Raw genomic sequence first — 24566 nt, 5'->3', positions numbered from 1 at the left:
TTTTTTTAGTTTGGTAATTTTATTTTTATCTGCATAATTATTCCAAATAAAGATTTTTAACAAGCGCCTAGTGAAACTGCAAATGGATTAGATGTATTAGCAATTAAGCAAGTTACAAATAAAACTTTTATTTGTGAAAGTCACTAAGTAGTGATTTTTGCAGACTGCGCTGTGGTAATAGATTTGAATTAAACTGGTTGCGGTGATTTTTTAATTTTTTTTTTCTTTCTTCCTCGATTTAGGATTATGAAGATGAATCTGATGATGAAAAACTGTTTCACAATAGCTCTTCTAACCCCGTCAGCCAAAGAGTCCTTTCTTTTGTTGGTAAAGCTGATCAAGGCCACATAGAATTTGCATCAATGTTTGATACTATTCATGCAAAAGACAATACTGAAGAGAAAGACAAGTTACCAGTAGAACTGAATTCTGTTCAGAGAAGTCTTATTACTGCATGGCAGATAGGGATTTCAAAAAATATTGAAGAAAGAGATACTTTTCTGAATTACACAGTAAGCTGCATTGCCCATTTTTTCAACATTCTTCAGTTTGTAGAATGTTCTTCGCTAAACCAGGATGCATTTTTAAATAAATCTGTAAAGAATTCTCACTGGATTCATTGTGTTTTAAAATACTTTCAGCTGTGTTTAAGTGTCTTACACTGGCATTCAAGAGCTGGTATGACCGGGCATGTGGCAGAGCTAACATTACAAACACTGAAACTTATGCTTGCTCAGAAACAAGGTCAGTTGTTCTCAAAAAATCTTTTGGCATGCTTCTGTCTTTTGAAGATGGTTTCTCATACTCTAAGTAGTACTTGCATACCACAGCATGAGAACTTGTTTGCATCTCCTGGTGTTAATAGTCTCATGGAGCTTGATTCATTCATTGTGCCTATATTTCTATTTCTGGAGGAGAGCACAACTCAGGAATTCAGCTCACTGAAATCTATGCTTAGAGAGCATCCTCAAGCACTGAACTGCGATTCAAAAACAGAAAAAAGGTATGAACAAAATTTGCATGAAAAAGATACTAAAACAACTGTATTTTTCAGTGATATAGTAATTACAACATTCTTTTGGTTTTTTTTGTTCTGCTCTGTGAGAAAGCATGATAATCATACAATGGGCTGGGTTGAAACGGACCTCAAAGATCATCTAGTTTCAACCCCCCTGCTATGTGCAGGGTCGCCAACCAGCAGACCAGGCTGCCCAGAGCCAAATCCAGCCTGTCCTTGAATGCCTCCAGGGATGGGGCATCCACAACCTCCTTGGGCAATCTGTTCCAGTGTGTCACCAACCTCTGTGTGAAAAACTTCCTCCTAATATCCAACCTAAATCTTCCTGTCTTAGTTTAAAACCATTCCCCCTTGTCCTAACACTGTCAATCCATGTAAACGGTCATTCCTCCTCCTGTTTATACACTCTGTAAGGCCACAATGAGGTCTCTCCAGAGCCTTCTATTCTCCAACCTAAACAAGTGCAGTTCCCTCAACCTTTCCTTAAAGGAGAGGTGCTCTAGCCCTCTGGTCATCTTAGTGGCCCTCCTCTGCACCTTTTTTAAGAGCTCTATAGCTTTCTGGGGGCATAAACTTGAAATGTGTGCAGATGAGAGCTCATACGTATAACTGAATATGATTTAGTTACGGTAACTTACTACTGTCAGTTCAGAGATAAATTGTAAGGGAACAGCTCAAGGCGTGTTTCACGATTCAGGGTATTTTTACTGTCTTTTACTCAGTCCCTTCCCTCCCAAGCAGAAGTTCTGAACTCGGTGAAACCAGAAGGCTGCTTGCTTGTAATATATCTATAGTTTTAGTTAGCAAACTTTGTATTTGATTATAGAAATTGTACAAACGATCTGGAGCATTCCACTGTTTGGAAAATACAATTGGTATTGTATGAAATAGTGGTGTGTAATTGCCTCTGATCAGTTTTAGGATAACTCAAGAAAGGTATTAGTCACAATCCAGTAACAAAAAAAGGGATATCTTATCTCACCCCATTCCGAAGATAAGGTCTTGCTAGAAAATTCCCAGAAGGAAGAGATCTCTAAGTAAAGATGTTTTCCTGTTGGCCAATAGCCCTTAAATGAGTTTAGAGAGGGGTGGACCCTGGGTGAATTGCTTCTACCTATGCTCCTAGGTCTAACCGCTCCTCATTGTCAGGTGCTCAATTGCTGGTTCAGATCTTGGCCTAACAGTTTCCAGACAGCATTGTTATTGTCTGAATATTTTTCTGCTGCAGATATCTAATTAATTGAAGTATGTTAATCATTCAAGCAGACTGTTCATTTCCGAACAAGATGCCTGAGAAGCATTTTATCTCAAGAATTTCATCTTCCTGTAGTGGAAAGTATTTGTGTAATAAGCTTAAAATCTAAAATTAAGCTCACTATAAATTTGATGGGCCACTTTAAATTGTCTGTGACATGATAATCCACGTGTTGGGTTAATTGTGCTGCAAATACAGAGTAGTGCATTCATTAAAATGGCTGGCTCTGTATGTATAAATATTGGAAATAGAAGTGATAGAGAACAGACTACAGATGTAGTATGATCTTACATAATCTTTCTCAGGTCCACAGAAGTGCATCCCTGCTGTTATTGGTAGGCTTATTACATATCTGAGCTGATACATTTGATAGTACTGCGTTAGGCTATAGATAATGGGTAGCCCTAGATACAAGCTCTGCAGACAACTGTTCTGCCTTTGCTCTTTTTGTTATGCTTGTATTTTGTATTTCACCAGGCTTTATAAAGGTACTGATGTTCTGTTTTGATGTTTATCTGTGTTATTTTATTTCCCTGTTGTATAGACAGGCAGGGACTCACTTTGAAGTTGGTGTTCAGGTGCTTGAGGGTTACTAATTCTTCTGAATTTGCAAAGATATACTGATGTTTATTGGTCAGAAAGCAAAATGCAGGGCAAAAATGTTTATTTTTCCCCTAGTAGTCAGAAAAACAGTTTTGTTTGTTTGTTTTTTGAATATATAATGCAAAAAAAAAAAAGTTGAACTCCAGTTTCTCTTGCTTTTTTTTTGTGTGTGTTTTACTTCTTGAGGTTGATTGTCTTATGGCGGTTCTTGTACAAAAGAGTGGTTTGTTACTGGATCCAACTGAACAAAAAAGCGCACAAGAATATAGAAGAAGAAAATGTTGTCTCATTGCTTTTAAGCCATATACAAGCAACTATCCAGTCCTCAGGAATGATATTGGAACAACACTTCAAGATTAATTCTATAGCTGGTTAGTACTTTGGAAAGAAATACAACTGTTAGTAGCTGAACAGTTAACTGTACACTAAAAAATTAAGTCCAAGCAGCAACACTCACTGAATAGCAGATTCAAAAATAAGTTATCAGTTAAACTTATCTTAAAATTCTGATCAGAACTCTCTTTATACTTCATGTACCAGTACACCTGTAGATTATATTATAAGCTATAGAGCTTGCTAAGCTAAATTTAAAAAAAAAAAAAAAAAAAAAAAAACCTGACATTTTGCTTTGAATCATGTCCTAGAGAATCTGAAACGAAGTCTGGTTTGTAGTATCTTACTTCTTCTGAGGTGAATGGGCAAGAGGATGGTTATCTTAACTGGATTTCTACTTAGATATCATAGTCATTTTGTATGATGGCTATGTGCATGAACATATAGTGTATGTGAATGCAGTCAGCCTCTGCTGATCATACAGTTCAATGTAGTGTAATGTAACATACTTAATGTAAGACATTTGTTTTGCTAGACAAATGTGGTTTTAGCCAAATCTCATGTGCACTGGTGTCCTGTCCTGTGTTCCATCTTCCAGGAAGCCAGGCTTCCTACTTAGATCTGCCACTATGATTCTGTTTCCTCTCCATATCTTTGATCTCTCCCAAATATGATACTTTGAGCTTTGCTTTCTGTATTGCTTCATACAGCACAGTAGCTCCTCTGTATCTCTTTTCATTCACCTTAACAAAAATATGCAGTTTCCAACTCTTCCTTTCCACTCATTCTTTGTCTTCAGTTTGCAAATAGTCATGGAACATTTTGTGGATGATCTAGAGGGACACGCATGCAGATTAGCCAATCAGTATCTGAGCTAGCTGTTGCTGATTGATCCATGCCTTTTCTTTCCTGATTTTTCTGCTTCTCTATGTGGTAGCTATGCTCCTTTGGAGTTTTATCTATATTTCTGTTCATTTTATCATAACTGCATGAAAAACAAATACAGATGTAAGAATTCACCTTTCTGTCAAAATACTTTGGAATTGCACAGTGAATTAAAAGATGTAATGGGAAAAGAAGTGGAGAAATGAAATGTGTAACAGTCTACAGACCTGTTTTGAAATTCTTGAGCAGTAAAACAATATATAGGTTAAATATAGGAAATAATTTTACAACTGTTTTTTACAATGAAAATAAAATAGCCCACTGATTATACTCACAAGAAATCTGAAAACATAGAAAATGTTTTTCCCCCAGTAATAAACTACTGTGGAACTTGAAAAGTGACATTTCCAACTGTATATGCTATTTATAATCTCATTGTGTGTGAACCTTTTAGGAATGATCATTACCCAAATTGACTTTTTTTCATTTAATAGTGACATAGCAATTAAGAAAAAGAGCTGTGTGGGGGTTAAAGAACATTCAGGAGTCATCTTTTCTTAGATAAACTAGACTTATTTAGCAGTGACAGTAAAAAATTGCTGGAGATGTACATATTATTTTACTTTTCACAAATCTGTAATTCTGAAGTGAGTGTATGTTTACAGATGTAAAACATTACCTATATAGGATTTTTTATTTATTGTACATGTGATTTCTGTAGGTGAGGAAAAATTCCTTTTAGGCTCATACAGAGAATCTGTGGATGTTTGGAAAAGATGTCTTTGTGAAATCAAGGCAAAGGGTAAGGGGTGAAAACTTTTTGCTGGTGATGGGAGGGGAGAATGTGTATTGTCACTGTATGTAGTTATTCTTGATTTTCTTGATTCCTGAAATGGATGCAAAACAGGCAAAGGTTTAAGTCAGAGTTTGAATAGGGACCAGCCAAAAGTTATGTTAAGAAAAATCCTTGCATTTCTGCATTAATACCAATTTTCCTTTACTTGTAGAGTGTTCAGAACAGAGAATCCTGAGCAGGAAAGTAACAATGAAAAACTGATGGACAAGTCAATGCCAGTGACTGTAAAATCAAATAAATTAGTGGGTGAGGATAGACAAAGCAAAATAAAATTTGTGACAGGAATTTATTTAGGAGTTATTTTGAAACAGAACAGTATTTCTTCCCAAGCATCATAAGAATTGTTTTTCTAGTTAATTAGTGTGAGGAATATATTGTGCAGAAAGAAGTAAGGATACTGAAAGCCTTCTGAATCTCAAAGCAATCTCTTTTGTGTTTTAGGTAGCCCTTCATTAAAGGATAGGCTTTCTTGAGCTGTCCTGTCTTTGTCTCTTAACAGCTATATTCTGTATTGTTTAGAAAAGTGCCAGGTTTCTAGAAATGAAATCATTATGGATTATAATTAACTTACTAGTAGGTTATAGTTTGAAGGAAGATTGTGTAAGGACCAGTTGTTCTTTCATACATACTTCTCAGAGTAGATGTTTGTATAGATATGTTTCTGGAAGAGGAGGAATACTTAGTTTAAGACCTGCTGACTTTTGGGGGGGGTTATTGTTTCCTTTTGTAACTGGTCTTTTTTTTTTTTTTTTTTTTTCTATTTTAATGCAGGAGGAAAAAGGGTGTGTTTTCTTCAAAGTAGATACTACCTTGCTATATTATTTTGCCACCTATATCATTATAACTTATGTGAGGCTCAAGGACTCTGTGATCATCTGGTAGGAGAGATTCTAAGGCGATCACAGCTCTCAGTGAGTCAGATGGAAAATTTTTCTGGTATGTTTATATTACATAAAATTGGTTGTGCATGTTATACTGTTTGGATAATTTAATTTATATACCCACGTACACATTGTATTGCTTTCCTTTTTACACTGGACTGAAGCCTGATTTGTTTTAAGTTACTTTAAAGATGTTTTTCAGATTTTCAGATGTCCTTGTTGGAGTAAGCAGTCAAACATCTTTCACTATATAGTGAAGTTGTGGCCTGTTAAAATATTCCAGGATTCGAATCTGCTGAAGAAAAGACTTTGCATAAGAAAAGCAATGGGGACATAGTGCAATTTTTTTTGTATTGATCTTACTTTTTTTTTTTATGATACAGTATGCTGAAATAGTTGATTTAGGATTAGTCACCAATCTGAAATTGATAGTGGGATATTTTTTTTTGCAGATGCTTGTATCAGTATTCTCTGAAGTCATAATGTGGCATCTGACTTCCTAAATTTGAACTTTTTGATTCAGCTCTGATCTGAACATGGATACTAGAGGTCCATCTCTAGTCATTAGAAACCTAATATAAGTCTTTTAGTATAACAGGTATTTTGTGAAAAAGATGTAGCTCTCACATCCTGAAAACTTATCAGTAAGTTAAAGAATACTGTAGTTCTTGTTAATAATATATATTTTTTTTTAAGTTAGAACAATTTTATCATTCAAATTTAAAACCATTTTCCTTCATGTTTTGATATCTGTTTTATTTATTTTTAGACACTAAGTATTCTCAGCATGAACTGTGGATGATAACAAATGTTCATACTGAAACTGCTATGGCTGTGATTCGATCCATGGCTCGATTCATGGCTGCTTATTTCACAGATCAGCTTCTCTATATCTTTCCCCCGCACAAAGTTGATATCCTGCATCCACTTCACATCAAACCAGGTATTTTCTTTAAAAGCAATTTAATTTGCTGTGTTTAACTTGTGTGGGTTTTTTCATGTTGGCTATTGTTCTTGTTCATTTGTTTTCAGATAGAGTAACTTCATTTTTTTAAAATATTGCTGTTAAGGAGTGTCGATGTCTCTCTGTGAAATTAACATTTTTTATTATTCTTCATTTTATTGTTCTTCTAACATTTTGTTGTTCTTCTCTTCATTGAAAATATTTTGCTAACAAAGTTAGTAGTCTGTGGGAAATTGAGTTATGTAAACCACAGTTTACATAACTACATTACATAGTTTTTAATAGTTTAATTACTTAATTTAATTAATTTAATTAATTAATTTAATTAATTTAACATAGTTTAATTACTTTTTTACATCTCCACTGACTCCATAGTTGCAGTTGTCAGGTGAGCGTTCACCACTGTTCTGGCTGAGATCAGGTGCCCCACCTGTACAAACCACAATGCAGACTTTTTAATACAGTACTGCTCCCAGAAGAGAGAAAGTGGGCTACCTGCTGTCCTCCCTGCACGCCCTCCTACATGGACTGCAGGGCAAACTGCTGTGCCACATTCAGTAAGATCTGCCCTGAGCCTTTTCTGGGCTGAACAATCCGAACACTCACAACTTTTCCTCATAGGAGAAACGCAATAGTCCCCTAATAATCTTAGATTGCCTAGATTTTCTGAGAAGTTTTTGAATCCGTTGATGATTTCAGTGGTTCTATACTACAACAGGAAGTGGTATATATGCTGGTATATATGCCTTCATAGTCTTTGAGAATAAATGTAAGCCTCAAAATAATGTGATAATCTTCTAAATTTGCATTATAGCTTTGTATCTGCTACAGTTACATGTTTAGTCAAGTACATACAACTTCAGTGTAGTGGAAAAATTCAGAGAATTTCCATTCAGCTTAGACGTGCCCTCTGGAATATCAGAAACGTATGTATTGTACTGACAAATGTACTGTCAACGTGTCAATTGTCAACTTCAAAACTTTGAAGTTTGAATAACCTGCTGATTTTGCATACCATTGCATGCACCACATTACTAAGCAGGAAAATACTGATCTCAGTCTTATATCACAACATGAGCTGCCAGCTACAGATAGACCCTTTAGTGTCTCTAATAGAGAGCTCAATAAGAATCAAAAAGCACTATGAATGTGTGAATTCTGTATTATTCGTCTTCCTGCACTGAGGTCAGTTTAAGTTTAATGTGTTTCTTGTGTCTCAGATGTATCTGCTCGTATTATTCCACTGCAACGCCATCTGGTTACAAGAGCTGTCAGAGACCAGAACCTTTCATCTGTGTGGACAGTAGAATATGCTCTTGACTTGTTCTTTGTTGGGGGACTCCTTCCAGAGGCTGTGTGGTTAACGCACAGACTTGGTGACTGGAAACTCTCAGTCTCAATTGGTGTGGCCTACACTCTGTATCGTCAGAGCTCTGATGAATTCACAAGGTAAAATTGAGCTTGGAATTGGTATAATATATTTTGTAATTGAGCTTTAAGTGTTAACTTATTTTAACAACATGTCCTTTTTCTCAAAAATTTTAATCTCAGATTCCTTGTATGTGTAGGACCTAACATGTTACAATTAGCTACTTTGTATTAGATTTTCTTTCAGAAGATAATTTGTAGTTTTTGTTTGTAAAGAACTGTTGCTTGCTATGCTTTCAGACTGAAAATCACGGAGCATCATCTGCCATTAAGCTTATCACCAATGCAGACTTTTCAGGAAAAACTACAGTCTTTGCTAGGGCAACCAGCTACTTCTGAAACAACAACTGAAGAACATATTAAATACAAGCAGTTTACAGGTACATAAAAATTATGAGAATTTGTGATTGTTATTCATGTGACTTCACTGCATATTCTATGCTGTTCACATTCACACTGCATATTACATGCAGTCTTGAAAAGAAATAACAACTTTACCTTCTCTGTGTAAATTGATAATATACTATATTCAAATGCTGTAATTTTATATGGGTTTGGGTTTTGACTTATCATTTAAAAAATTAAACCCATTATCAATTTTGACTGTGGTTCAAGGAAGAAGACTATAAAGACTATACAGTTTCATTCATAACTTACATGCAAAAGTTTTTCACACCCCGTCCTTCGTCATCCCTGTAAATCCATGTATTCCACTGTTCTTCACATTTGACCAGGACATCCCTGGTACCTGTATTAGCTGCCAACTCGTGCGGTCTTGATCACATGAAAGTGAGATACACTCATTCCAAGCTCTTAGAGCATTCTGCCTACTTGTCAGCCTGACTTGATACTCACATAGCCTCACTTGTTCCTATTCCTGGCACAGTGGACAGTGGTCCCACTGCTGCTGCCAGTTCTTAAACTCCTATATGCTGACGCACAGGGTAGTGTCTTTCTCTCAAGAAAACATGCACATGTTGACAGGTCTCAGAAGTGGTGAGGCTGGCACCACTTGAGTTAATGCCATGCCTTCAGTTTCTTTCAGAAGTATACTGTAATGAGTCCTGGACAATCCCAAAGAGTTCTTCTGTGCATCCTATAGTGTGGCTTTTCCCTCTTGAAAGTGATGACTGTCTGTTCAAAAGATACTTAAGAGAGCCACTCCCATTGGCTCATCTTGATGGATTTCATGCCTTGGCATGATGGTGTGTGTGTTTCTCTCACTGTAATTAAGTTTTTACTGCATAGTGGGCATGCATGTCACTTGGAATGCATGGAGACAAGACTTTTATAGTTGATTTTTTTTTTTTTTCCTGTGCAGTCCTATGAGTAGGCTGGACTGGGTATTATTCCATCTACTTTTGGTCTCTCTGCTCCGTTGCGTGCATGGCAAATGAGGTTTTTATCACATAACCTAATTTAACCCTTTACTGCTAAAATTCCTCTGTTTAGCTAGATAAGTTTTACAGGAAGTTTACTCTCATTTCTTTTGTGTGTGTTTTGAAAACCTTCTTTAAGTCCTTGTCCAGAGGTGGCTACTAATTACTCTTTACCTGAGTTGTATCCCAGACTCCGTTGAGATTCTTTTACATTTCATTTCAAATAATTTTTGCTTCATGGACAAAAATGCATGTTGTGTATAACAATCTCTAAGTATGATAGGTCATGGGAAGACTTGGCGACATATATTTCAAAACAAGCAGAAGGAAGAGAAATGGAAGTTGAACAGTATGATATTATGCAAATTTTAGGAGCCCATTACTGATGCACGTTGAAGTTCCTGCTACTTCTAAAAGATGAGAAGAAAATGGAATAATAGGTCAAATAGATCAAACAAATATATATAAAAAAAAATACAGACTGGATGGGGCTCTGGGCAGTCTGGTCTAGTATTAAATGGGGAAGTTGGTGGCCCTGCATGTGGCAGGGGTGTTGGAGAGTCATGATCCTTGAGGTCCCTTCCCAACCCTGGCCATTCTGTGATTTCGTTGTCCTCTATCATTATGCTCACTGATAAAAGAATTGCTATGATCATTAATAATAAGATGTGCAGTCTATGCCTTCTTTATGTGAAGAAACTTCTAGAATTTATCCTAGGCAAATGCATGACTGAAAAATTGTCTTCTCCATATTGAAAGGCAATAGTTTCTCCCTTAACCTAGTAAAAAGTAAAATTAACAATTGAATACTATTTCCAAATGAAAAAAATCTTATACAAGTAGGTAAGATATATGCACTGTAATAAATGAGCATGAGTTCTGAAAATAGAGCTATGTAATTTTAAAATAAATACCATGTGATGACTCAATTAATTTATTGATTTCTGTGATTAATATTTTATAGATCCAATTGAAGAAGAAGATGCAGATGTCCTTTATAGTTCAGTACAGGAGCTACTGAAAGCTGCTGTTATGGCAGATGCTGATATTCTCTCAGAGACATTTCAGCTTTTGATCGATTCTGTAAAGGATCTTAGTAGAAAATTTTGTGGTCTAATTCCAGATGGGCTTTATCTACCAGCACCACCATTATACTGTCCTCAGCCAGCTTCTCTTAGTGAAGTGAGTGTATGTGATAGAAATTTTTGTTCCATGTTTGAATGCATTTATGAAATAATCATCTATATTTTTGTTCATTTCAGCTTATTTTTCTCTGATGTTTTTCCCTGTCTGTCCATTTACTGAAGTAGCGTTAAGAAAGTTCATTTGTCTTTCTTGTGTTTTGTTGTTTTTGTTGTTGTTGTTGTTTTGTTTGTTCGTTTGTTTTGTTTTGTTTTGAGGGGGAAAGGAAGGGGGGGAAGGTTTCTCAATAAAGAATTTGTGCTTTTAAGAGGAATGCAAGGGGTTACTCTTAGGAGCAAAAATGATATTTAGGTCATGTTACTTACTATTCTTTCTGATAATACACTTTATAATTTTTGGCTTTGTCTTTGGCTTGGATTTTCTATTTTTCAGGAAGACTGCGATGACATTATTTTAAAAACTGAAAGAGAAAATCGTCAGAAAGTATCAGGAGTTCTTCAGCGAATTATCTTACTCTTCCGGGCCGCTCGTTGCTCCTTTCCTGCAGCACAGTGGTATATTTCACAGCTGAAGTGGGGAAGAAAAATTATGCAAAAAGTAAGCATTTAGTTTGTAGGATTTTTCTTCATAATTTGATTATCTGTAGCAGATAATACTGGCAAGGTTTGGGTTGCATTACAGGAGCATTCGGTCTCACCAGGGCTTATTCAAATCATGTTTTTAGTGTCCTCATAATTTTGCAATTCCATATTCAGTTATATTAAAAAAAAAAAAGAAAAAAAATAAGGAATATAAATTTTTTTGATAATATACTTCATAGAATTGTCTCCTTTCTGTACTTTCTTGGTAAAGTAAAATTGTCCATATTTCCATTTGAAAGAAACAAGCTAATTTTAATTGGGAGCTACAGCTTCCTGAAAATGTGTTTCAGTTAGCTTAAGGTTGATTATGTAATAGAGAACGTGATACTTAATTCAGGTAAAGTGATCTTGCTTCACAAAGCACAGAGCTCAGAAAGTCTTGCTCTACGCAAGTGTATTTTCCATGCATAGAACGAAGCTTGGAATATATTGTTGAGTTTTTGATGTATCAACTGAGGCCTTTTTTTTTATTACTGTGAGTTACAGGTTGACTTGCTAGAGAAGGGTATGTGTGACTGTATCTTCCTTCAACTGCTCTGCACCTGCATTCAAGTGGAGAGCTACATTAGGAACAGACAAATAAATACTGTTTTCTTTTTATTCATTTAATGATTACACAGAGGCTTAATGCTAGCAATGGGAAATGGTAAGAAGTAGCAGCTGAAACGGGAGGGGTACATATTTGCTCTTATGTTTCACTGTATCATGCAAAGAAAAGCATTTTGTTTGCCCTAACTCAAACTGAACATATAATGGTTTAAATGAATTTTCAGAATACTGATTTGGAGAAAAGGGAAAGCCTAAAGCAGTTTTACTGATCTTGACAGTATTTTACTAATAACTGAGAGGCTGTACATTTACAAGTGATGTATTAAAATTTTTAACTTATTTTAATTTCCATTTCAGTGTACAAAGAACATTTGTTGACATATGTCAATACATACACAAATTGGCAAATCATATCAAAATTATTGTTTACTTTCTCTGTCCATAGATTCGAATTAAAGGGTCTCTTCCTCCACTGAACCCATTCCCAGAGACTTTGCTTCATTACTGCAATTTCCATACTGCTTTTTGGTCTGAATCTACATCTTCTGGAGACTGTCAACTTGATGATATTTCCTGTAAAATTTTAGGTCTGTATGGAATAAAATATAGTAATTTATAGGTGAGAAAAGAACACAAAAGTTCCACAGGTGCACAGAAACTCAAATCAGAATTATACTGCATTGCATGCGGAAGAACATTCTCTTTATAGCTTTGAATTATACCAGTTATCAAAGCACTGAATCAAAAAGTTCCTGTGCTAGATTGTGTCATCCTCCATCCCTGGAGAATCTAGTGCCTGCTATAGAGGTTGGCAGTCCTGCGTACAGCAGGGGAGCTGAAACTAGATGATCTTTGAGGTCTCTTCCAAAATAAGCCACTCTATGATTTTACGATACAAATCTGATGAATGTAAAAACAAAACAAAGCAAGAGTTGAAAGAGTTAAAATAAATTCCTTTCTGCTAGCTGAAAATCTCGAGCTGTTTTATTTTATTTATTTCAGTAGAGTCTCACCACGTTGCATATTTTTCTTATAGGTTGGTTCAGAGAGCTGTGTGCACTGTGTTGGATGTTTCATGTTCGTGAAAGATTATCTGACAGTTGTAGGCGGTACCAAGCTGCAAGGGAAAATGCAAACAGTCAGAAGGTGATTACTTTACTAGTTTAGTAGAGATACACTTTAATTGCATACACCTGTAAGAATAATACTAGACATTTGATGTACATTTCTGTGAGGACTCTTATTTGCAAAGAAGGACAAAATTAATGCAGTGTTGCAGTGTGCAGTAAGTACTTGCTACAGAATAGTGCTGTGTGTGTGAACTAAAACTTCCTACTAGTTTTTTCCAATTTTTTTTTCTTCTGTTTTTGCTTGGTATTCAGCTCAGGTAACAAAAAACAAATATTGCCAGAAGCACAGTAGTCTGTACAATTGCTGTCTAGTTAAAATATTTTATATAATTATTTTTCTACCATAGTTATTTTGAGTGCTTCCTGTTCAATGTGTATTTAACTTACAGTTTTTCTGTGCATGAAGCAAGTTTTATGATAGAGGCCAAGTCTTGGTGTTCAAAAGAATAATGAAAAATATGAAAACTTAAAGATTTTTTTTCCACTTGTACGCTTATGTCTGAGATCAAGGAAAAAAAGAAAGAAACTACTGACATAAATATATTTGGCATAGAAACTTACATCCATAAAATTACAGTATATATTATATCTGTTTTGCTACTCAGCTGTCATCAGCAGTTTGCTTTCTTTTTAAAATAAGTCAAAAATTTGTCTACAGCAGAAAAATTAAACTTTGAATCTATAGGATGGCTCTCTTTTAATTAAAAAATACTCTTTCTTTTTTTATTGAAGTAATGATAAATATGATAGAAGCCACTGATGGTTTGAAAATAAACTGATTCATTGTAAAAGCTTGCTTAAATATCTTGCTCCTAACAATGAAGTTACTATCACCTTAAATTACATTAAAATGATTTCCTTATAGTAATTCCATGTGTTTAATCAACTACAGATGATTTAACCAAGTATTTAAGTGTCACTCTGAATGGATTGGAACATGCTCTTCAGCAGGTTATGAATCAATTTGGTTTTAAAGGTCTTCTGTTTTTAAATATAAATTACAGTACATTGCAACTTCGATCTGTTTCCTACTTTTTTTCTTTCTGATAGTTATGTTAGTTGAATATATTTTATCCAGGAAAGAATCACTGGTTTGCAATGAGTGAAAAACTTTGTTGAAATATATTGTTTAAATTTATATTGATATAACAAGTGTTTTTTAGGATCTGAAGAAGAATGAATATGGTGTCTCCACAGTTGAGCATTGTCTGAATGCAGCTGAATGGGCTTGCAGAATGCTTCCTTTCTGCAGGTTCATGAATGTTGAAGAATTAATTCAAGATGTAATTCTGAGCCTACTTGGAGAACTGCCGCCAATCAAAAAGGTAAAAGAAATGAAAGCTAGAACAAAAGCAGTAGATATTATCACAAATGTTTTTTTTTTCTTGTAAATGCTACTTTCTAGCATTTCTAGGCTAGTCTTTCTGATGGTGTAAGTTGTGTTGGAAATTCTCTGTGAGTAACTTTAAAAGAAATTTTGTTTTGTGTAGGTGGCAGAAATTTTTGTTAAAGCTTTTCCTAATCCTGAAGATGTACGAGTTCCACTAAGAGATAAATATCATGGTCTTCAGCAGCGACTCAGACACTGTACTGTTCAAGGTAACATGCATCCTTATTCAAGAAATATGAAATGAGCATTCTTTTCTATCTTGGTAGTTAACAAGTTATTAGAGGGTTGTGATTAACATTGCAGAGTCTATTTGGAAACCTGTAGCTAAAAGTGTTCCATTTTGATCAGTACGGGACATGGTCTTGTTTGACATCTTCATTGGTGATTGCATGGAGGGGTAGAAACCACCTCAGCAAGTCTGCTGATAATACAAAGCTTGGTGGAGTGGCTGACCCACCAGAAGTCTGTGCTGCCATTCAGTGAGACCTGTACAGGCTGGAGAATTTGGTGGGAAGGAATCTTAAGAGGTTCAACAAGGGCAAGTTTAAAGTCCTACATGTGGGGAGGAATAACTGCACACATCAGTACAGCTAAGAGCTGACCTGCTGGAAGGGATCTTTTCGGAATAGGACCAAAGTGTCCTGGTGGACAATGGGTTGTCTATGAGGCAACAGTGTGCCTTTATGGCCAAGAACCTCAATGTTATCTTGGGATGCGTTAAAAAAAGAACGATCAGCAGGTTGAGGGAGGTGATTCTCCCCGCCCTTTTCACTGCCCTGATGAAGCCACATCTGAAATACATTGTTCAGTTCTGGACTCCCCAGAAAGAATTCAAGAAAGAGGGGAAGCTACTGGATGGAGTCCAGCAGAGGGCTACAAAGATAATTAGAGGCCCAGAGCATCTCTATTATGAGGAGGGGGCTGAGCGATCTGTGACTGAGCCTGAAGAAGACTGAGAAGACGAACTTATCAGTGCTCATAAATATCTAAAAGTGTGGCTGTCTGGAGGAAAAGGTCAGGCTCCTTTGGGTAATGCCCAGCAACAAAACAAAGGGCAATGGGCATAAACTGGAACACAGGAAGTTTTGTCTGAGCAAGAGGAAAAACTTACTTTAAGGGTGACAAAATACTGGAATAAGCTGTGAAGAGAGGTGGTGGAATCTCCTTCTCTGAAAACCCACCTGGATCCTTTCCAGTGAAATCTACTCTGGTGAACTTGCTTTAGGTGCCAGTAGGACTAGATGATCTCCAAAGGTCCCATCCAACCACTGCAATTGTGTGATTCTTCCTTCATGCCTCATGTAAAACAGTTACAATTTTTGTTTAAACAATTTTAAGAGGATTTTTTGGCAAATTCTTTATTTATAGTATGTCTTTGCCAATAACAGCATATCATGACTTCCACGTCAATGGTTTTACCTACTTCATCGTATTTGCTGTCAGATTTTTAAATGGCTACAGTTAATGGTGAAATTTGTTTATGTCTCAGTCTGAAACAGTAAGTCAAAATTGAGAAATTTGAATTTAAAACCTCTTTTTTTTTTTCTTTGAGCAGATCCTGAAAGTGAAGAAATGATGTCTGTTGTCATACAGGCTATGGAAAAAGCAAGAATGAAGAACTTGAGACTTGTAATAAGGAATATAGGCCCTACAGAAATTAATGTTTGGGAGCCAGCAGAAGAAGGAGCAGATTTTCAGGAAGAGCACTATTATGACAGAGTCTCACTAGGCACTAGCATAAGCAGAAGCACACTTACTGATCTTGGCAATCCTCAATTGCATAGTGAGGCTGAAACACTAGACACACTTTCAGATGCTTTTCTTGTTGAAGAAACAAGAGTTCAAACACCTTTACCTCAAAGGTATGAAAAAGTGATAACAGAAAACACTTAATTAAGAAAAAATATAGTTGTCCTACTATTTGAGTAATCTTTTCATCAAATACAATAACTGTTACTTTGAGTAATTTATCACATGAAACATGAATTTCATCAGATCTCAGAACTGATGATGATATGTCAAGCAATACTGTTCTTGAAATGTAAATTATTATTAACTATGTCCAAACGTACATACGACGTTTTTGAGCTCCTGTCTTTGTGAGAACTATGGATTTTATGTTTGATTTTTAATTTGCCACCTTAACATTGCATTAATGTAAGTTTCTTTTTGTTAGTTTCCTATTTTTAACAAAAGAGGAAGATGAGGTAGTAATGCTCCATTTACTCATTTTCCATGTAAATCTTCCTACTGTTGATTTCAGTGTTAACTCTTTGTTTGTTGTCTAACAGGGAAAATGAATATCAGAGACAAGGGGAGATAGGTAGCAAAAATGCTACCTGCAAGACAAAAGCTCTTACTTGGAAAACAAAACATACAGAGAAAGGATATAGAAAGGACTCACAGAATCAGTGTCATTTGCCTATAGTTGGTGCATGGGAATTTGAACGTGATGATGAAGAGTATGTTAATTTCTTAGAGCTCTTTCTGAGCTATGTTCTTGAGAGAGATCTGTTGAAGTACAGTGACCTCAGAATTCCATTTCTTACTAGCTTTTCTGGACTTCTTCGAAAGCATGAATTAAACTCTCTCTTGTTTGATATTCATACAACACTAAAACGTCGACAAGCCAAAGCAAGATGCCGAAGTGTATTTAGAGCAGGGTCTTGCTATACTGTCACCCTGACATCCTGTAATCCTAAAACAGTTTCTGTCTGTAGTGTAAACCAAAATGTTCTGGAAAATCCAGACATTGTACAGTCCACTGTGCAAACAACAGAACCTTCTGCGCATAACTCAATCAAAGAACTTAAAGAAGGATTATTCGGTTTAAAACGCAAGTCAATTTACAGAGCTCGGAGTGACAATCAAGGGGTAACTGTTGCATCAGCAATCCAGACTGTTCCTAAAGATACCTCCTGTACACTACAAACCCTGGCAACTTCTAAGTATGTGTACAAGACTGCTAATTTTCCTGATGGTGTACCAGGAGAAGAACTAGCAATAGAACTGACGGATAAATTTAGCAATATTGCAAGATTACTTGAGTGGATGATCAGATGGTCTGATAAAAGACTGCTGTGTAGTTCCAAGAAACAAGATTCCATAGAAGAAAATCTTCCAATGATACATGTGAAGACATCAGCAGCTGCTGTCCTTACTTCCTTATGGCTGTTAGAACAATTGTGCAAAGATGGAGCACAAGCAAGGATTGTAGCATTTAAGGTAAGAAAGGGATGGAATAAAAATAAATTTATGCCAGCAAGCAGAATTGTACACATTTTTTACATTATAGTTTGATACTCAGTAAGAAAAGGAGTGTTGATCAATAGTCTTTAAGTGAGGAGTTGCTCGGAAAATAGATATTTTCCAGGAATACCAGAATTTTGGGAAAACTTCAGTTGAAGATGAAAATCCTCTTTTAGAAGTCATATTTAAAAATCATTTAAGTAGTTATCACAGTATTTGAGCAAATGCTTAGAAGTTAAGACATTGTGTCTATTTTTATGTGAAGAAAGCCAGAATTGGTGACAGATTATTGAAAAAACAAGATAAATAATTAAAGAACGGTTTGTCAAAGGAAACTTGAATGCAAGTTTATTTGTCCTGAGAGGAAAGCACAGTTGCATTTTGACTAAAGCTAGATGTTAATTTGTGAAAAGTGAACTTTGAATTTCCAGCTAACACTGCTAAAGTTGGGAATTTGTAAAAAAAAAAAAAAAAGAGAGATTTGCCAGTTGGACCAGGTGCAGTATTGCTTTATCTCATATTGGGGGCAGTTAGAACATTTATCTTCTTTAATTAATGCTACATGAAATGCTTTTGATGAAGAAGGTTCTGGGGTTTTTTTAAGGTCTTTTCTCACAGATCAAGAGAGATTTTGACTTGTATTTGGTTTCCATATTCTGTTTTCTTGCAAGCACCATATGTACTCTACTTACAACTTACTGCCAGAATACTAAGTGAGCTAACTATGCAGGATTATGTAAGTTTTTTGCCTTTCATACAGTGATAATTTGAAGTAGGTCTATTTTACTGGTGCTGAGACCAAATATTATTGCATTTCTTTGGATGGAGAATATCAATTGTCACATCAATGACAAAGGAATCATGAAACATCTGTTATTTCACAATTCTTTTACATAATTCAGAGGACCATTTCTTTGTTAATCAAAAGGTGAAAACTTAGACTCCATAGTTAACTGTAAATCCAGAATTTCTCCATTGCAGAGGAAATTGTATGAAGATAAACATACTGTATGAAATAGTTTTTTTTAAAGTCTTTTTTTTTTCTAAAACAAATGATTTTTTTTTTTTTATTGTTAATAGAATCCAGGTAATCAGTGTCTAAAAGAATCTACATCTCTATCAGAAGCACAGCCTAGGACTGAGAGAGAATGCAGAGTAGTTGAAGGCACTTCAGCTGATGTCCATAATGTACAAGCCTATGACGACCTTTATGAAAACCATTCAGGGTAATTTTTTTTATCTAATAACTCCAGTTGTTTGTCATTCCCCAGCTACTGAACATAGCAAGATGAAAAATTCTTCTGTTTCTGCATGTTATATTATGTTAAAATTGAATGTAAATTCAATCTTATACTCAAATTAATGGCTACACATAGTCTATTACATCACTTGAATTTATTCCTGAAATAGGATAATATTATATTCATTCGATATGCATGTAAGTTACTGATTTCGGTGGAAATGTTAAAGTATTCTCTTTTATACTGTGATATTGTCTCAGTTTTGTAGAAGAGAACCCAGATTTTTCTGCCTTATAATATCACATGATTGTGTCAGTTCTTCTCAAATCAGTGACGAAGTCTGTTACAAGAAATATTCATGAGAACTTAATGTCTTTGATCATTCTATTCTGTGCTCCTTTTATTTCTCATAATACATAAATACATAAAACATAAGATTTATAAAAAATCTTATGTTTGCTGTTTAAACTTATCAGCACTAAAACTGTTGGAAGGTGAAGTCTTGAATACTGTCATATAAATTGTTGCAAGACTTCACTCTTTATAGAACTTCTGTAATTGAGAAAAAAAAATAATGAGACCAAGTATCTACTTTCCCTAGACATACCTCTAGGTAGCAAACACGATGGCTGTTTCTTGTGAATTGAAATGTATATCATTGTTTATACAGTTAACAATGTGGAAATACAGTCTAGATTTTTGATTTAATAAATATCATCGTTCTCTCAAATAACAAACTCTATACAGGAAGAGAGAGAACCTTCATTCTTTTCTTATACTGAGATGATAGTTCACAATGTTAATTGTTTTCTCTTGGCTTTTTTTGTTGTTGTTGTTTACGTTTTTCCCCTGGATCTTTAATCTAGCTATGTTGATGTGTGTGTCAGAAAGAAGGATGGAAAAGAGAGTAAATATGTGTTTCTTAATATCTTAAACACTTCTGGAGATTCTGCAAACTGATGGCTTTTGTAACATTTATCTCCATCTGTTGCTGCACTAAAGAAATGTAAGATCTGATGTTAGTATTTGAAGACACTGGTACACGTTTCCTATAAATTTTATTTTATTTTTTATAATAAAGGAGGTTTCTGTGAGGGACATAAATGTATTCTTAGACAGATTATTTTAAAGTCACAGTGCAATTTATGCCTTCCATTTTCTTTTTGGTAGGTCATATGTTGTTTACATTTTTCTGAAGACCATCTGAAAGGCTGTCCCATTAATGTCAACAAAATGTTACTAGTATTCCAAAGAATAGTATTTATCTCAGTTTAAGTGAAATTTATAGGGGAATTTTATATGATTATTATCACAGCAGTGTCTATTTTACAGTTATATTCTAGCCTGCAGTCTGAGAGGAACAGTATATTTAAATTAAGTCTGATACTTTATTTTATTTTATTTTTTATTTTTATTTTCATTGTTAAATATATATTTTTTAATTCCAATGACCAGAATGTCTACAAAATCAAAATATTTTGATAAGAAGGAAATTAAACATGGGAGTTGTTCTCTGCCTCATGTGACTGAAGATCTTAATGAAGTTGAGCCATTTCTTCAGGAGGAGTCAGACATAACATCACAAAGTGAAGGTTTGTGTTTATGCTATATTCTTTTACTGTTGTCTGACATAGCAAAGTAGGAGCTTTGCCGAAGTAGAATTATATATTCCTTGCATGTCACATTAGTACATCTTCCTCAATAAGAAAAAAGTGGACTGACGTAAACCAGCTGACAGAAATTATGTAACAGTGCTGTATGTCATATATGTCATCAGTTTTCTGATTTAGAATAATTTTGTTTGTTTTTGTAGAGTTCTTTGAGGAACCATTTGAAACTCCAAAGAGCTCCAATAGCTCTATCAGGATCAAACCTGGAAAGGCAAGTTATCGTCTTATGTCAAGAATTCCTCAACATAATTTAGAAATGGAGATCTTGGTGGAATTTTTTCCATACTTAAACAGTAGTAAAGTGTTAGAGTAAAGTTTACTCTAAACACTTTTCAATATTGATTCAGTGTTTATAAAGCTCAGTGTGTGTGCCTATATTAACAGGTATATAATTATGTTGCATAACATGTTGTGTACCACTGTGTATAAGTATATACTATTTATGTATACACAGATATGTACAAAATCACGTAAACTAAACAAACAAACAAACAAAAAAAGATAGTCTCCTGTTTAATAGAATGTTATAGCTATTTTGTTTACCAAAGCTAGCTGTATTATAACTTATTTCCTAAAAAATATGTGCTGACTTGGAAGTTGTCACAGGGTGACTAAGTAATGACTTATGGGTTGTTTGCTTGCTTGTTTGCTTACCTGATTTTAAATTAAATGAATAAATTATTTTTTGGAGTCTGAAAAGTCAGTTTAGATCTATAAATTAGCCTCATTCTCTCAGTCTCCTGTATTTGAAATTGGCTAGGAGCTATTACAAATGAATATGGATTGCAGCAGTATGAGCTTACTCTCCTGTTGTACTTTGGATTTGGATTCAGTGCTGTTAATAGAATTAGATCCAGTAATGGAATGATTTTCAATTCCCCACTATGTATTACTACATATTACTACAGTGAATCTGTGGCATATGTGAAGTCCTGGATTTGTTTCAGTTTCTTAGTTTGTGAGTAGCTTCTATATATAAAGTTTGTTTCCCTATTGTCATCCTTAACAGGAGGTGTGAGATTAGTAGACTTGATTTCCAGGGTACTGTATGTGGACACAAACTTGAAAATAGAAACATATAACAACCAATTAAAAAAAAAAAATACAATGTTTGGATGGAATTATTAGGATATCTCCAAATACCTAAGCTGCAGCTGTCCTCTGATAAGTGTGTAATTTTTGTTATTTTTGTCAGATTTTTTTTAAATGACTGTTTAATGAAAAATATGTTTGACTTAGGCTAATAAAATAACATTTCATTGAAGCAGAAAGGTATATAAAAATTTTCAAGTTGAGACACATCTTTTTATATTCCAGGACATCTGCAATTCAGCTGTAGATAGTCCACAAGAAGACCAAGAAATGAAAAAAGCAAAGGAAGGAAAGGCTGAACAGTATGTGTGAGAGACTTAATATTTTAATTTCCCTTGGACTTTGTTTAAAAACAGTTAAAATAGTTTTGCTCATTATGGGACTCAGTCAAATCTGAATGGGTTGTTACTGTAGGAACAAACTCATACTGGAATAAATTTCAGTCATGTTCTATTTCACATGAATAGGCATTTTGCATATACAGGGTGCTGGGTGAATTAATAATTAGTTTAGAAATGAAGAGGCATGGTTTGTGGTAAGGACTAGTATTTTCTTTCTGATTAAAGTATGTAATGGAGAATAACTGGAGAAGTTTTCAGATTGAAAATTCTTCTCTGAAGTTGGAACAGTATCTTCAGACAAATTATAAGGGGAGAGCTATTATTCTAGGAAATTTAGTTGTTAACTTGTTAAATAATTTAAAAGAAACAATGAAAATGAATATAGGTGGTAAATTCATCATCTCCTGATGGAGAGAGGGAGATATTTTACAGAACTTAATTTCAAGAAATTTACATAATTTTGGCTTGTTTTAAATTTAATGTGAGCTAGACATATATTTTAAAGTATCTTTACATTTAAAATAAAATGTATGTAAATTTATGGAAACAATCCATAAAGCTTGATTGTCACATCATTAGTTTGAGTTGATTACTGTTTAGTTTAATTTCTTTGAAGCTTTTCAAGGGAAAGACTTTATTCTAAAATGCATGGTTTTTATTTGCTATGAAGAATTGGTGTTTGGGGATTTCTTTCATTTAATGAGAAATGTAACCACCTATTTTTATTCTTTTTTATCAATTTTCTTTATGACTCCACTAAATTTGTTTGTCATAATGAAACCTTTCTCTATAATACACAGTAACTGACTTTATTTTTAATATCTTATTTCAATGGCATATAAATCTATATTCTGTTTGTGTAATATTTGTTAAGAATTCAAAAATGGCCAGCTTTAGGGAAATAAAAGTTTCCTTATTACTCTGGCTTTCCTTTTTTTTTTTTTTTTTCCTTGGAATGCAGATTGGGATCATATTAGCTAATATTAACTGTATTGCTTATTGGATGTTCTCTTCTATGACTGCTCAGAGCAATTTATTTTTTTGTTTGTTGTTTGTGTGAACATCCAGAACTTTTTCCATGCTTTTGTTTGAGTCAGTTTCCGATTGCTAGGGAAACAAAGCTTGAATGTCAATATTTGCCAGCTCAAATTGCAACATAATGCAATAATCGAAGTAATACAGATCAGTATAGCTCTGATAAGGTGGCATTTAGGTATCATTGCTTTAGATATATAAAAGTATTTGTACATAAAATGGGGAAAAAATGAAAAGCACAACAAATTACCGTAGCATTTACAATACTTGTTTTTTTTTTATTGTTTTATTTTGAAGCATGTCTGAGGTTGCTACTAGCACCGTTTCTCAATCATTCTCTTTAGAGCAAAATTCCAAGGTTCCCAGGTAAGGTAAACCTATGGTGTTTTATACAATGGAAAAACTCTTGTTAAATTTTTAGTCTCAAGTAACATAATTTTTATTGCAAAATATTTGTACCTGAAAGCTGTAGTATGGAGTAAATTTTTTGAAGCATTTTCGTGTCATAATCCTTGTGAATCACATACTCTTGCAGTTTTTCCAGAATATCACATGAATAAAACTTCTTAAAGTATCTATGATAAGACATAATTATCTCTGTGAGCAACTTGAAAAATACACTATTTAATATCATCTGGTACATTGTATTTTAATTGTTTTGTAATCTGCAGTTTAATTGTTGCTTTTTAATTATCCAAATAGGTAAAGTCACATTTAGTCATTTAAGTGAAAATAAATTTGCCATCTCTTATATTTCAGCTAATAGTGTCCATCTCCATTTTCTCTATCTTTTTGGTCTTATGACTAACAGGACCTTTTTCTGTCACAGTATTGTATTGTTTTCTTCTGTATCTCTAGAAAAGCCAATGTTTCAGACACCCCATGAGTGAAAATTGTGTAGGTCTTATGTCTTTACTGTTATTTTTCATTCACTATGTTATTAAGCACTAGGAAAAAAAAAGCCTGTGTGCTCTCCAGTGAAGATTGTGCAGTGTTAATTGTTAAATTTTTCCAACAAATTAGTTATATTTTAGATAAATCAAGATATCCTTAACATTTTGTGAATTAACTTAAGACAACCTACTATATGTTTTTTGTACTATGAGCGTTTTTACCAATTTTATTCTTTTCATTCTATTCTTAAGTAACACAGAGATTTCTGTAAGTCACAGTCAGCCTTCCCTTGCTGCTGTGTCAAGTATATCAAGTGTTATCTCCAGTACTTCAATTTGTGCAAAAAAGGAAGACATCAAGAAAGAGGTCCCAACAGAAGAGAAACTGAATACATCAGAAACTGTCAGACAGATGTTCCAAGATGAAATGTTTAAGTTAGTTCAGGTAAGAGCACTTCATTGTTGAAAATTATGTTCTCAGTATAAAATGGTATTTAAGATACAGTTGGGATAATTACTGTTTTAAAGTATTTGTTTGCTTGTTTTTAGAAATTATTAGCATAATAATGAAAGGCTGAATGTGTTCTAAT

At 34.4% G+C, this 24566-nt stretch overlaps 1 protein-coding gene across 1 annotated transcript in view; it reads left to right on the top strand.

The window, feature by feature from the left end:
- The window catches only part of CPLANE1 (ciliogenesis and planar polarity effector 1), a 60153-nt gene that overhangs the window by 9937 nt on the left and 25650 nt on the right, over nt 1-24566 (top strand). Inside the window, exons 12-32 of the mRNA XM_010725347.3 lie at nt 243-1003; nt 3063-3247; nt 4816-4896; nt 5722-5886; nt 6601-6774; nt 8016-8244; nt 8464-8603; nt 10567-10784; nt 11178-11342; nt 12381-12522; nt 12972-13081; nt 14229-14390; nt 14556-14664; nt 16011-16317; nt 16747-17680; nt 18785-18930; nt 20401-20537; nt 20759-20826; nt 21933-22009; nt 23381-23449; nt 24229-24421. Coding sequence (XP_010723649.1) covers nt 243-1003; nt 3063-3247; nt 4816-4896; nt 5722-5886; nt 6601-6774; nt 8016-8244; nt 8464-8603; nt 10567-10784; nt 11178-11342; nt 12381-12522; nt 12972-13081; nt 14229-14390; nt 14556-14664; nt 16011-16317; nt 16747-17680; nt 18785-18930; nt 20401-20537; nt 20759-20826; nt 21933-22009; nt 23381-23449; nt 24229-24421 — 4572 coding nt within the window. The remainder of the gene's footprint in view (nt 1-242; nt 1004-3062; nt 3248-4815; nt 4897-5721; nt 5887-6600; nt 6775-8015; nt 8245-8463; nt 8604-10566; nt 10785-11177; nt 11343-12380; nt 12523-12971; nt 13082-14228; nt 14391-14555; nt 14665-16010; nt 16318-16746; nt 17681-18784; nt 18931-20400; nt 20538-20758; nt 20827-21932; nt 22010-23380; nt 23450-24228; nt 24422-24566) is intronic.

The sequence above is a fragment of the Meleagris gallopavo genome, chromosome Z, assembly GCF_000146605.3.
Source record: "Meleagris gallopavo isolate NT-WF06-2002-E0010 breed Aviagen turkey brand Nicholas breeding stock chromosome Z, Turkey_5.1, whole genome shotgun sequence".
NCBI classification, from domain to species: Eukaryota; Metazoa; Chordata; class Aves; order Galliformes; family Phasianidae; genus Meleagris; species Meleagris gallopavo.
This window is presented reverse-complemented; position numbering and strand designations above follow the sequence as displayed.